The following is a 15,849-nucleotide window of genomic DNA, read 5'->3' as shown; positions in this document are numbered from 1 at the left end:
GGGTGGGGCGGGGGTGGGGGGTCACATGACTGTCTTGGGAGAAATCAAAGTGAGTATGACTTAAGAAAAGTGAGGTTCATTTAGGAAAAGTGAATTTGACTTTGGAAAATTGACTTTGACTTTGGAAAAGTGAGGTTCATTTAGGATAATTGACTTTGACTTTGGAAAAGTGAGGTTCATTTAGGAAAAGTGACTTTGACTTTGGAAAAGTGAGGTTCATTTAGGAAAAGTGACTTTGACTTTGGAAAAGTGACTTTGACTTTGGAAAAGTGAGGTTCATTTAGGAAAAGTGACTTTGACTTTGGAAAAGTGAGTTTGGCTTTGGAAAAGTGAGGTTCATTTAGGAAAAGTGACTTTGACTTTGGAAAAGTGAGGTTTTGACTTTGGAGAAGTGAGGTTGCGGTTCATTTGGGAAAAGTGACTGACTTTAAAAGAGTGAGTTTGACTTAAGAAAATTGACTTTGACTTAGAAAAAATCGAGGCTTAAATTACTTACGAAATGATACTGGTCGTTATTTAAGTCAGTGTAATATGACTGTAGGTATAGAACCTCGACACTGTGCAAGTGTTCATTAACAGCTTCTGTCTAGAAACTTTAAAAATCAGCCAACAAGAAATCACTTATGTAACGACAAAGTTGAGAGGTTATACTGAAATCCCGTCTGCACATTTTAACCAATAGGATTCAACACCAAACTTGCCTCTTGTTTACAAAATAAAAATAACCAATGAAAACAAGCCTTACATACACGATTCGTATGTAAGGCTTGTTTTCATTGGTTATTTTTATTTTGTAAACAAGAGGCAAGTTAAGAAAATAAAGAATGTTTCGGTTTACGTGAGTGATCCGAGTTCACACAATAGAAAAGGAAAAGTATTGGTATTGCCGATATCCGATAATAGACTCATCCGAAAATAGGTGTGTCAGGTTGCTAGAAGTATTGTTATCTCTTGTTTAGTGTTATGGTTAGCGCTATGATATGACCTTGGTTAGGGTTGGGGTTAAAGATAATATTTGGATTGACACTAGCAAGTCATATTTGTATTTAGTAAACAACCAGTAATATAACACCCCTTTCTTTAAGAAAATTCCATTATTGTTGCTAAACACATACCCAAGAAAAAGCTATAGAAGTGGTTCAACAGAAAAATGTGAAAAAAGGAAAACTGCATAAGCAGAAAAATGCGCAAATACAAACTAATGATGCTAATACACTTTAACTTTGTTATATATCGTGGAAAAGTGTCTTAGTATGCTACAATGTACGTGTTGTCATTCTTTTGTTAATGTTAAATTGCTCTATTTAAGAAAACACATATGACTTTTCCGTTGCGCAGTTTTCCGTTGCGCATCTTTCCGGTCACCATAGAAACAAGATACGAGTATAGTCTACAGCCTTCCGTCATGGTTCCATATTTAGGAAATTGAATTCCCTAAATGCCACATTCCTCATGACACATGACATCTTGCAGGCCGACATGGATTGCTTTCGCTGCCAACCATTCCGAGAATTCTAGAGTCGGTCGACGAGATAGAGTCGGTCGACGAGATTCGATGACGCACCCCCCCCCCCCCCCCACCCCCACGGGGCACTTAGTCTCGCATAACTCCAGCCTCGGGGAAGTTGAGATGAAAATGGCGTATTGATACATCGTCGTGTGGGAGTCTGTGGATGCCATTGTTTGCCTGCGCATCATTCCGCGAAACTTAAGAAACCCCCGATGTATTTATTTTCTACACAAGTTTTTTTTTTTTTTTTTTTTTTTTTTTTTTTTTTTTTTTTTTAGCTTGAGTGATTTCCCTTGGTTTTTTTATCGGTATGTTTTGTAAGATTAGAAATAAATGAATTTACCGGTTGTTGTCATCGTAAATAACGAAACCGGAAATCGTATTGTACTAGTAAACCGACCCTTCTTTGAGTGAGGTCATAGGGAAATAAAAATAATATAACGAAACCGGAAGATGTATTGTCCTAGTAAATCGACCATACTGTTTAAGGTTATAGAGAAACCGGAGGTCACAGTGTACTAGTAAATCAACCCTACTTTGTATGAGGTAATATGAAAATAGAATGTTACCTACTAAAACCGGAAGTCGTATTGTACTAGTAAATGGGCCGTACTTTGTATAGGGTCAAGTGAAAATAAATGTTACTGATCTCTCTGTGGGCGACAAATTTAAGATTTACAGGCAAGTAAAACTCCACATGTTTTAGGGAAATTCTTAATTGTAATTCCTGTGTGTTGGGCAGTTGATCAGATTAGCTCCCTTCTATAGGGCTGGTAAATAGGTCACCAACCAGTTCTACGGCTCAATAAAACCAGCAGAGCCATAGAACTGTTTGGTGACCTACTTACCAGCCCTATTTCTAAATTGTCTACATAGAGAAGTATCTTTTACCATGCTGATACGGAGAAGTCTATCTGTTACTAGTGAGAAGTGGTTTCAATATTTTTTTTTTATTTTAGAGCAGCGATTTCCGAATCTAAATCTTCTTCTGTCTGAGGTTTGTCGGTAAGTTAAGCTATTTTTAGAACACATGGCATTCGGTGTTAAATAGGACTTAGTCGTTTATCACATTCCTTTCAACAAAACTAAATTTTACATCGATTTTTTTATTGTGTGTACCTGCAAAGTACCACCCAAATTACTTTTTTTTTGTCTATGTAATCAAAGTTTGACCTAATATCCTTTTGTGTAGCTAATTAATTTTTTCAAAACGGTGGTGCGGGGGGATGATTTTATGCGGGTTAATGAAATTGAAAAATGTATTAATAAGAACCCATATAAAGGCTACGTGCACGCGGGTATAAAGATTGATGTTAAAGATTTAGATGGGCTTTGATCAAGTTATAACATGGTAGCTGTAAGCCCATGAAGGGCTTGAGGATTGTGTGTACATTATTACATTATCCTGTAAAGTAATTCAGCAGGAAAGCGCACAACACGTCATACACAACACACCAGCACAAGATGATACGATACATAGGACCCTATGCACCCTCTTCTGGTAAACATGCCCTCACCTATCGTAGCGTAGCAAGGATCGTCTCATGGGGGGGGGGGGGTTCAAATTTTTACCCGGGGACAAACTTTCGATTTGCACCCCCCCCCCCCCTCAAACTTTCGATTTGCACCTCCCACCCTCATACTTTATATATACCGAGGGGTCTATGGGGGGTTATGACCCCTCTAACCCCCCCCCCCTGACTACGCCACTGCTCACCTAACCCCTGCGCCGGAACTACTCCACCAAACCCTAAAATCTCTCTACCTACCCACTTACCCCGATACATTCATTCGACCCCAACAGCGCGATACTCACCCCGATACTCCCCAACCCCTGTCCGATTCCAAAATCTACAGTTGTTTTTTTTTTTTTTTTTTTTTTAATCAGAAAACTCACAAACACAACAGAATACAACACACTATAATTCCATACACTAAGATCCAATAAGACAATATAATTCCCTACGATACTATACGTTATGATATCGTTCGTAAATATAATAATACGATACGATACAGTACGATACAATATCGAGGCGTTACAAAATGATACAATAAATTATCGATTCGTTATAATACGATGCGATAAAGTACTATACAATGTCGATACATTACTATATGATACGATACGATACAATACGATACTATATGAAGTCAATACGATATGCTACAGCTCGATACAATTTCGGTCCCTTCTGATATAATACGATATAATACGATAAATTCTGATATGTTGAGATATAATTCGATACGATACTAAACCGATACGTTAAACTATAATTCAATACGATACAATGCAATACAATACCGATACCTTACAATATAATTCGATACGATACTATAAGATACAATACCGATACCTTACAATATAATTCGATACGATACTATAAGATACAATACAATACCGATACCTTATAATATAATTCTATATGATACAATACAATACAATACAATACAATACCGATACCTTACAATATAATTCTATACCATACAATACAATACAATACAATACCGATACCTTACAATATAATTCGATAGGTTGCTATGAGATACGATACCGATACGCTACAATAACATTTAATACTATGCTGTAATATACAATAACTATACCTTACAATATAATACGATACGATGCTACAGGATACGATACCTTATTCCTCGCACTAATTTGAGAACCTCTATAACCAACTATTATCACCGGCTGTGATAGACACAGACAATGCAATGCAATACCGATACCTTACAATATAATTCGATACGATACTATAAGATACAATACCGATACCTTACAATATAATTCGATACGATGCTATAAGATACAATACCGATACCTTACAATATAATTCGATACGATGCTATAAGATAAAATACCGATACGTTACAATATAATTCGATATGATACTATAAGATACGGTACCGATACGTTACAATATAATTCGATACGATACTATAAGATACGGTACCGATACCTTACAATATAATTCGATACGATACTATAAGATACGATACCGATACCTTACAATAAAATACTATACGATGCTACAAGATACGATACCCTATTCCGTACGCTAATTTGAGAACCTCTAACCAACTATTATCACCGGCTGTGATAGACACAGACAATGCTATACAAAACCGATACCTTACAATATAATTCGATACGATACTATAAGATACATTGCCGATACCTTACAATATAATTCGATACGATGATATAAGATACAATACCGATACCTTACAATATAATTCGATACGATGCTATAAGATACAATACCTATACCTTACAAGATAATTCAATACGATGCTACAAGATACGATACCCTATTCCTAGCACTCAGAGGCGTAGCGAGGGGGGGGGGGGGCATACGTCCCCGGGCGCCGACCTTAGGGGGGGTGGCGCCAAATTGAAAGTTTGAGGGGGGGGTGCAAATCGAAAGTTTGAGGGGGGGGGGGTGCAAATCGAAAGTTTGTCCCCGGGCGCCTCTGCTAGCACTAATTTGAGAACCTTTAACCAACTATTATCACCGGCTGAGATAGACACGGACAGCCATCCCATGCTACGCTAAGCGCAACAAACGTGTTATTAGAAAACGAGAAAGGCGATACCGATTCGCCGAAAGGTGAGCCCGATTCGCCGAAAGGTGAGACTGATTCGCTGTCAAGTCGCAAATAAACCTGTTATCGCACAACAAAAGAGGGAAATTCCTGCAGGATTACCTGGCTCCCTGGTGCCAGAGGGGGGGAGGGGGAGGAACCCGAGACCAGGTCTGAGGGTACCTCACGCAGACGACCCCCAAAAATACATCAGACGCGCTGACTTTCAATACAAACGGTGCTGTCGCCCATGTTGGTTCGGGGTAGGTCACGTGGTAATAGAAAAAATTCTAGGTTTTTTTTTTTTTTTTTATGTTTTGTAATTGTTTCACGCTCAAAAGTTATTTTGCATTCCGCATTTTTTATTTTATTTGCTTTTTATTTTTAATTTTTTTTTATGTTTTGTAATAGTTTCATGTATAAAAATTATTTTGCATTCCGCATTTTTAATTTGCTTTTTTTAAATTAAACTTTAGGGGTGGGTGAGAGAGGGATAAAGCAGATTCTATTAGTTCTGTAATGTGGTGTGGGGCTTTCTATAAGACAAAAGTTAGATATCTTTGTTCTGGTGGATCATTTGTTGACAGAAAATTCACGAATTATGATAATTATTTATTTAAAATTAATTATTATGTATTTTATTTTTAAAATTATTTTAGAAAATTATTAAACAGTTATCGGGCTGCGTGGTCGGGTAGTAGAGTTTATGACTGCTAACACGAAGTCTCGAGTTCAGATGTAGGTTGCTGAGTCCACCCAGCTCTTATGGGTACCTGACTTTGGTTAGGGAAACTAAGTAGGGCATAATGCTGACCACACTATCATGCATATCATGATCATTGAAATAGACGAACTCTACTTCATCTGCCACATGAGTTTTCGTCACGAACGGGAAAAGATGATGAATATACTGTTGTTTATAATTCCATTTCGATATTTTAGTGTGTTGTCATTTTTATTTTCGGAATTTAGTTCACCCCTTGAACATTTTCCCCTCCCTTGTCTTTTTTAGTGTGTTGTCATTTTATTTGTATTTATTTTTCGGAATTTAGTTCAACCCGTGAACATTTTTCCCTCCGTTGTCTTTTGCGTCATGTAAACACGGGCCTATTTCCTGCTCATCGGTAATTCCCGTTTGCGGTGTGTGGCTTGGACGGGATTTGTATTTTCACTTTCCGGTGAGTTCTTTCTTTAGATGCTTCATTGTCGGTCTCCAGGGTGACTCGACTCCGGCTGAACGCAAAAGGTATGGGGCGGGGGGTGGGGGGTGGGTCGTTTTCCGAAAACAACTTCCGCTCAAGTAAAACGGTACCTTCGTGTCTGTGGAAATATGTCCGAATGTTTTGTTTTGTTCGTGGGGTAGAGCGTGGGAGCACTAAAAGAAATGCTTCCAACATTTGTCAAGTCACGGTTTTAAGAGTGAGTTGGTTATGACATCGCTGAGCCGACTCAGCACTAATGGATTCCTGACATTGGTTGGGTTTTTATTATACATGTAGGGATTAGGGAGTTATTGTGCTTTCCTCAGCAGAAGAGATGTAGACAACTCACCGTCTGGGGGTCCATGGATCTCAAGTAGGGGAGGGGGTGAGACGGGTGGGCGACTTATCTCATTATTGTACTATCATGAAGACATAATGTATTCTGTACATTTGAAAATATTAGCCCCATATATATGAGCCTAGCAATCTAGACCAACAAGTCTGAACCTCGCAAGAGCTATGGAGGTATCGAGAAATGGGTGGGGGGAGGGCTACATAAACCTACTACCACTTGCCCTTAGGTTGCCGCTAAAACCTTAACTATATTTGTTGTTTAACTCGAAAAAGAAAATTAGACAATATTTATTTGTATAAGGATAATTTTAACATAATTTAATATTAAAGTGTAAAAAAATAATAAATAATTAATTTAAAAAAAAACAAAAACAAAAAAATTAATTAAAATAAAATAAAATAAAACAAACGGTGGTTACAGGTTAGTTAATGAGCCCAAGTTAATTAAAATAGGTTTAGTTGTGTCCCCCTTTTCCGCCGCTGCATATTACTCTAAGGTCAAGGTCAATACTCAATCACGTGAGCACATCCCCAAACTGGAGCTAACGAGAATTCCTGGTTCTAGTCCAGTTCCCCTGTGTTTGTTCACCCGTCCGTCCAAGGGGAGAGAAGACAAAAATCTCTCCGTCCGACTCCACAAGGGGGGATCAGGTCTTCTTCGTGTTTCTTTCAATCATCTCTTCGAGGAGGGGGCAGTGACCCCCCCCCCCTGCCCCCAGACGAAATTTAAATAAATACATAAATTATATTTTATAAAGAAATATATACCTCAACCAGTGTCCTGCCCAAATCCCCCCCCCCCCCCCCCCATGGAAAAATAAATGTCTGGGAAAAAAAACCTTGGCTCCGTCATTTGCCTTTGAACATTATAACATATGCAAGAATGAACTAAACAAAACACACCTTCTGACATATTCGGCATTCGCAAATTAAAAAAAAAAATTTAATAGTTAAATAATTATTGAAACGGAGTACATCTTTTTTTTAAAAAGTGACATCCAATAACGGTTGAGTTACCGAACCTGATGGGGGGGGGGGGCGGCTGTCGTGGTTTACCTCGCTGACGCCCACTTGTAAACATCTGAGGTTACCTGGTTGTTATGGAGGGGGGGGGGTATTTTAGAGATTTGTGTTTATTTTTATTTCAAGAAGAAATGTTAATGATCGGTTTTTATTGTCTTGTTGTCATAGTTAAGTGTGTGTTAAGTGACAGTTTTCTACAATTTATTTCTCTCTGTAAACTTTTAAGTGCAACATAATTGTGGTACCAGACTGTTTTAGTTTTTTTCTACAAATGGCTGGTAAAGACATTTTAAACAACAAAGCGTCTACCTTCGGGCAAGTGTCCATTCGGGCATTTGTCCGATTCGGTCATTTGTCCCATTTTTTGGTAGTTTTACACAGTTTCAAAGACATGAATATCAATTTTATATATCAATTTTAGATATTGTATTTAAAAGGAGAAAGTAAAATGGCATAAGAAATAGACAAATATAAACTCGGTTTCTTTTGACTTTTTATTTTTTTTTTCCTGTGGCTTGACATTTTAATGAAATCAATTTACAATATCGTACATGAAATTGATAATGAACTTTTCCCAAACTAATTTAATGAAACAAGTAATATTGATCTTAAAACTGATGTACAGTGAAAGACTTAAATGTTAATGAATGCAAGAAATGTAATTGGTGATGGTGAAGCAAAGATTGAAAAGACAAGAGGACCATGTACTATAGTGCACTGATACAGATGAGAGTAATATAAAGTATGTAGAGTAACATATTTACAAGTAGATCTAGATAATAAAAACATGACAAGTTAATACAGACAAGACTGTTATTGTTCACACAATGTTGGTGGATTGTAGAGAAGGAAACGTTCATCAGTACGCTTTTTTTTAAACTCCACATTCATACAGTTTAATCATACATCTCCATTGGCGTAAAGTTTCTTGCAGGAAGCGTCATTTTATCCAAATCTTCAAAATATGGATGTTCAAGGATATCTTTTGCAGGTATTCTTTGTGCAGGGTCATATATTAACATTTCCTGTAAAAGTTCTAAACCCAAACGATCAAGTTGTTTGACACTTGATGCCAATTGATTTGTTTTCCAATGAGGAAAAGATGGTTTGAAGTCTGGGAGTTGTGAAACACCAGGCCAACTTTCTTCAGTTGGTGTTGTTAGGGTTCTGAAAATGCGAAAGAGCTGATCAATTTCTGAATCTCCATGGAACAACGGACGCCTTGTGACCATTTCAGCAAATATACAACCTATGCTCCAAATATCAGCTGGTACCGAATATCGTTGAGAACCCAACAAAATTTCTGGTGCTCTGTACCATAAAGTTACAACCTCATGAGTGTAGACTCTAACAGGAATACCAAAGGCCCTAGCAAGACCAAAGTCAGCAAGTTTTATCACACCATTATCATTAATAAGTAGGTTCTGCGGCTTAAGATCTCTGTGAAGCACTCTTCGTTTATGACAAAACAAAATGCCTTCTGTGATCTGGTACAGATAGCTCTTCACAAGCATTGGATCCATAAAATTTCCGGGTGGAATGCTGTCTAGGTACTTTTTCAAATCCATTGAAAGAAATTAAAAGACCAAAAAAAGTTTATTTTCTTGCATCAGCACATCTTCCAAGGACACAATGTTTGGGTGTTGCAGCTCTTTTAGCAAAGAAATCTCCCTTATTGCGGTGGATGGGACCCCCTCTTCCTCAGACTCCAATCTGATCTTTTTTAGAGCTACAAGTCTGTTACTTTTCTTATGTCTACCTTTGTAAACTACACCATATGTACCTTCTCCAATTTTTTCAATTTTTGAATACTCATCCATGTTTCTCTAATGTTTATCCTAACTTGATCTAAATTTCGCTAGAACTTCTTCAGCTTTCATAAATACCGGACGTCCACAGCGGCTGGTTCAAACTGTCCAATCTTTTTTACTTTTTTTTTTTTTTTTTTTTATGAGTGCATTGGTGTGTTTTGAAAATCTCTGTTTTCATTTAGGCCTATGTCAGGGGTCGGCAACCTTTTGAAGCGGAAGAGCCAAAAGTTACAATTTTCAAAATTTTCCTGGTTTTAAAGAGCCACTAACATTTTTTTTATTTAAAATATTTTATTTTTTTATTAAGATTATTAGTATTTGTTCAAAGAGCTGGAGAGCCGCATCTTGATATCAAAAGAGCCGCATGCGGCTCGCGAGCCGCAGGTTGCCGACCCCTGGCCTATGTTAATTACTTCTCTCCAATCTTTTTTACACCAGCATAATCTAACAATAAATGGGCAGTAGTAATCAGTGTTAAAACTCGGGAGTTGAACATCTCTATAAATTACGACGTTTACAGACCGATGGTTTTTCATTTAAACTAGATTCAATGATTTCTTGTAACTATCTTTTAAATATAAAGAACAAGCAAAAGCTGTACAAAATATTTAATAACCATACACATGGAGCATAAGATACAAAGATTTTATTTTTTGCTTTATTTGTACAAAATTCCCATGGATTTTTAACAAATTTTAAGAACATAAATAAAGGTTGTCTCCCATAAATTATTAAAATTTATAAATAAGAGAAGGTAAGAAGCGAAAGTAATAAGAATTTAACAGAAGAAATCTATTGAAAAATAATTTAATACTTTATAATTCCAAAAATAAAACTATATATATATATATATATATATATATATATATATATATATATATATATATATATATATATATATATATATATATATATATATATATATATATATATATATATACACACACATGTTTTATTTTGGGCCAACCCTATCGATAATACGCACTGGCTAGTTATAATCCTTAGGGTTGCTGTATTAATGTCTGTACTTAGAGGTCGTCCATAAATGACGTCTCACTCGTAGGGGGAGGGAGGGTCATCACTTTACATTTATCCTAGCATTATCATCTCTTTACACTTATCCCACCCTTATCTTAGTATCATCACGCTGTTCAGACAATCCTTCTCCTAGACAGGAGTTGCAAGAGTTGCTTCCCTTGTCTCAACACATGCAAACAACAACAGACCCGGGGCTAATTACCCCACTTACCCAACAACCCTATTACAATTTACAAAAATTCTTTTCTTCTTCTTTCTTCTTACGTGTGTTTCTAATTTTGGACGGGACTTTCTCCAACACAATTAAGTATTACGTGTCAACTTGTTATGCGGCCTATAGGTCATTGACTCCGATTTCAGCCTGCTTTTCTATTTAGATTTGCTTCCATAGCCTTTGTCCAACCAAGAACAAACTACAAGGCAGCAGTTGTTTTGATTTTGGAGTTGTCTCTCCTAGAATGGCTGTCCGAGGGTTCGAACTCGAGACTTTTCGGTTTAGCAACCATGAGCTTTACCGACTCGACCAGGCCGCCGTTTTTTATTATGGCATTAAAGAAAACTGGCATAAAACATGCACTTTGTTTTATGTTTATTTGTGTAAGCAGACATTATATATGTCATACACAGCAGACATATTAGGGTTATAACAACAGAGAACAGCAGCTGTTTCTACCCTCAAACAGCTGCTGTGGTTGCTAGGATACAAGAAGCCTTGGAACAAGCAAACCATACAACCAACCCGCCCTCTCCCACCTCACCAGGCTTGTCTAATACAAATAAACCTAATATGCTCGGCCTCTCAACATGCCAGAACAATTTTACATCGTAAAAATCATTGCTAAACAAAGGCACTAATATTTTTTTCTTCGCTAATCAAATATTTTTAACACCGTTTTTCTTTTCTGGCAACATAACAATAACATTCATTAGTAAACTTTCAACACAATAAATATATTATTTTTAAATCTGCATGTTAGCAAATTGCAATTTAATTTATTTATTTTTAAAATTGTGTTTTTCAACATAGACAAAAAAAATGATCTGGCCAAATCACTCTCACTAAACGAGCCTAATAGTGACAGGCTTGCCAGTTAGGTAAAAAATAATTACCTCGGTTTCCTCACGTTCGCTCGTGACAGGAAGAAAGGAATTTCGTATCGGGCACGCGCTTGAAAGCCCGGTCAGTCGATATGCCTGATTGGATCACGAGAGAAGCAGACGTGGGATAGCAGCACTCATTCCAGACGTCCAGCAGCGCGTGATGTTCCCAAGGGTAGACAATGCCTGGCAGTGTCCGCAGACGTGCTAGGCCGCCATTTTTGTTTTAACATTAGCCTCGTTTTAGATATTATCTTTTCAATGATGTAGATTGTTGATGCTCCTGTTATGCTAATCATAGAAGACAAAAGAAACACAATCTCGATTTTTAAATATTTTTTAAAGACTGCGTTTCTTTAAACTTGCTGGAAAAGCTCGTTTATCTTTAACCCTACTTGAAGTGTTAAGACCAAAGATGTATTGTCTTTAAAAAAAAAGAATGAAAAACTGAATTAAAACATGTTTGCTGGTGCGAATTTGGAGTTCAGTCGCTGCCGTTGATCGTTTAAATATTTACCCAAGTTCCCGTCGTTTCTTTGATTGTTTGAATACCATTTTGGCTTTTGGTAATTAGGATTTTCGTAAGTAAAATACACCAGCGATAATTCTAAAAATAGACAAATAAGGCTAGGTCTTGCATTCTCGTGGACGACCGGAACTTCCAATTTATATCACTAGTGTCTATACGGTAGATTTTTAATTTATATAATCTATTGACGGCAGACTGCCAATTTATATCACCAGTTTGTGGACCGCAGATTATGTTACCAACTTGTAGACGGCCAACCTCCAGCCTATATCGCCAACTTTTGGACGGCCAAAGACTATAAACAATGTTACAGACTAATGAATCATTAATCTTTTATCAGACAAATGAGCGACCGCTGCCACCATAATTATAACGACCAACACATATTAAACATATCTGGACCATTAACGCTACTTACGGGATTTCTGGAGGGATTACATCTGGAGGGGGGGGGGGGTATCACTCCAGAAGCGTAGCAACCCTCCCCGGCGACCGGGTACAAACTTTTCGATTTGCACCCCCCCCCCCCCCCTCATGATTTCAATTTGCACCCCCCTCAAGATTTCGACTTGCACCCCACCCCCCCTCAAACTTTCAATTTCCATTCCCCCCAACCTTTCAATTTATTTTTCCAACCCATTTTGGCGCCCCCTAAGGTCGACGCCCGGGGACATATGCCCCCCCCCCCCTCGCTACGCTACTGTATCACTCAACAGAAATATGGAACTCTAAAATCAATTCTTCCTTTTTGTGGCCAAGACACACGGAGCCGCCACACGTAAGACAGACGGCAACATCAGTCGGAGCTTACTACAGGCACTAAACATTAAAATCTCCTTCCAACTTTTTTTTTGTTTATCCGCCATATGTTGTACTACCAGCTCTTCAGGCGAGGAGATATCATTTGTTTGTTATTTTATCCACAAGGTAATGAGAGCATTACATCCCCTCCGCCATGTTGTGACGTCAGAAACCTCGCTCACATTTAAATAAAAAAAAAAAAAAAAACATCGTACAACTCATAGAACAACAAAGGGCGTTAATCAAACCCGGATCATTTCCCCTTGGCCGTTCTGCTTGTCTCCCCTGGGTGAGACGTACGTGTCTGGTTATTCTTTGCGCCATAGTTATCCCCCTTTGATGCAGGTATAGCGTTAATCAAACAAACACATCGGCGAGGCGTTACATGGGTGTACCTTCCACCCCCTGATCGCTAACTGCCCGTCTTGTGTCTGTTAAACAGACTACACCTACAGATTATCTATGAGGGGGATCAGGGACCCGTTTAAGAAACACCGGGTTCAATCAAATACATTAGAGGTTCTCAAAATTTTAATAAGGCGTTGTTGTTTTTTTTCCAAAGATTCCCAAATTTTATTTTATTCAATAAATATCAGAACAGTTACATTTTTAAATATATCGATATATTTATATATAACAGTGGGCTGTTAAATTTGTGGGAACGGAGTAATCGAATTGCAGAGAATACGAATCCGGGTTCAAGTACGTAGAACAACCCTGAGTCCACCCAGCTGTGGTGGGTACCTGACAAACGCTAGAGATAGTAAAGACGACTGGTCATAGTACTGACCACACTATCGCTTTTTGTGTCGTGGTCACAGAAACAAGGGGACGGAGAAGTCGAATGGTAGAGCCTACGACCGCGAACCCCCGAAAGTCGCCATTTCGAATCCGGGCTTAAGTACGTAGAACGTCCCTGAGTCCACCCAGCTCTGATGATGGGGGTACCTAGCTGACGTTAGCCCCGTGGACCGTTTTACTTTTTTATCTGTTTTATGTGACTTCGGCATCAGATTTTCTACCGCCCCCCCCCCCCTCAAACAAAATGGAATTTATATAGAAATTATATATTTTTACCAGTGTCCGCCCCCCCCCCCCCCCCAGGAGAAAAAGAGAGAAAAAAAAAGCCTGAAAGAAACACTGTTCGGCATACGAAGGGGTAGTTTTTGGTCAGCACTATGCCCAGCCGAATCGACTTTACCTAACGTGAGCTAGGTCCTACCTATCAGAACTGGGTGAACTCGAGGTCTTACGGGCTCGATGCCTAAAGTCACATGCACTAAAGCTACCATATCTTCTCAGGGGTTTTTCACATTTTATTGGATGGGAGAACGGGGGGGGGGGGGGGGGGCTTAACTAAATCCAGTTTCTGAAAGATGGCCGATTTTCACACTAAAGATTACGTCATAGGATCAAGTAAAAAGGGGAAACGAACATCATACGAATCGTATATGCCGGACTTTGTTTTTTTTTTAAATTATCAATTAATGCAAGAGTGGGGATGGATGGGTGGGGAGACGACGTGCATTGGAAATTCTTGAATAAATTGCCTTCTCTGGTTACTTTACATACTGCATTGTTGTGACCGTTATAGTTGGTCTACCTGCTAATTGTAATTGGGTCTTTTAAAACATCACTCAAAAAAGGCGATCATCTATTATTGATGAACAAAGAAAATTTAAATTTTAGAACATAACCCGTTCTCTCTTCCGTTATCCCTCTCTCTCTCTCTCTCTCTGTCTCTCTCTTTCTCTCTCTCTCCCTCTTTCTCCACGCGTCCAAAAAAAGTAAAATTTTGTTTAGATACCCCTTTCCTCCCTTCGTAAAGACGTCACAAATTAAAGACCCCCCCCCCCCACACCACCCACCCCACCCCATTATAACCGTCAGCGAATTTTTTCTCTCCCCTCCAGCGGTGGGTGCCCCGACAAACAGAACGAACGTTGATTGCAGTTTCATAAGCTAATTAATGAGTCGGCCCGCGAGATACGGACAGCTATTTTTGGACGCGCTTCACGTGCTGTGGGAGATGACTACAGAAATAGCCTTACATTATTGTTGTCGAGGGTTTCAAAGATTGCTGAGTGTACAATGATTGTGTAGCTTCTCAATGATTGTTAAGTGGGAAAATGATTATTTAGGGTTTTCAGTGATTGTTTACTGGCAGAGTTTCTTCCAGGCATCTCTTCCGGGGGGGGGGGGGCACCGCCCCAGAAGAAAGTCAAACCCCCCCCCCCCCCCCCCGAACGAAATGGAATTTATATAGAAAATATATACTTTTGACAGTGTCCGCCCCCCGGAAATTTTTGTCCGCACCCCCCCCCCCGAAAATTTCAAGTGCACCCCCGGAGAAAAAAGTCTGGAAGAGACACTGTTTACTGGCCAAATGATTGCAAAGCGTCTCAAGAGTTGTTGATTGTTGACTATTTCGAAGATAGTTGAAAATCTCAAAGCTACGTTTTTATTGTTCTTAAAACTTATTTTAAATTCAATTTTTTCCATATATGAAATACAAAAAAAAAATGAAAATAAATTACCAAGCTGTCTATAAAGTCATAGGACATTGGGTTTTAAAAAAAATTATCGTTTAAATGAAAATAAATTACAAATCAACTAATGACGTCGAACCACGTTGGAGCAAAATAATATCGTCAAAATGAAAATATATTTGATGGTCTTCTCATTTTACTCTCTCCAACCCCCCCCCCCCCCCCCAAAAAAAATAATTTCATTAACATTAATACACCTCTAGAATCAGCGACATTGTCATGACATTATGACCTCTAGCTTTAAAGCTGGATTCGCTTGTAAAACATGAAAAAGATTTCGCGAGCGGCGGTCTTTAAATGTCGAATGCTGTTCGTGTGATTAATGCCTTTGTTTCGGTTA

At 38.4% G+C, this 15,849-nt stretch overlaps 1 protein-coding gene across 1 annotated transcript; it reads right to left on the bottom strand.

The window, feature by feature from the left end:
- Window positions 1-8,206: 8,206 nt before the first annotated feature.
- LOC131928332 (cyclin-dependent kinase 1-like) lies at window positions 8,207-9,598 on the bottom strand. The gene is given in 1 exon segment (XM_059284332.1): window positions 8,207-9,598. A coding segment is annotated over 1 exon segment (924 nt). The 5' UTR covers window positions 9,504-9,598; the 3' UTR covers window positions 8,207-8,579.
- Between the last annotated feature and the right edge of the window lie 6,251 nt (window positions 9,599-15,849).

This window comes from Physella acuta, unplaced genomic scaffold (assembly GCF_028476545.2).
Source record: "Physella acuta isolate Inbredline_101_S28 unplaced genomic scaffold, ASM2847654v3 ptg001483l, whole genome shotgun sequence".
NCBI classification, from domain to species: Eukaryota; Metazoa; Mollusca; class Gastropoda; family Physidae; genus Physella; species Physella acuta.
This window is presented reverse-complemented; position numbering and strand designations above follow the sequence as displayed.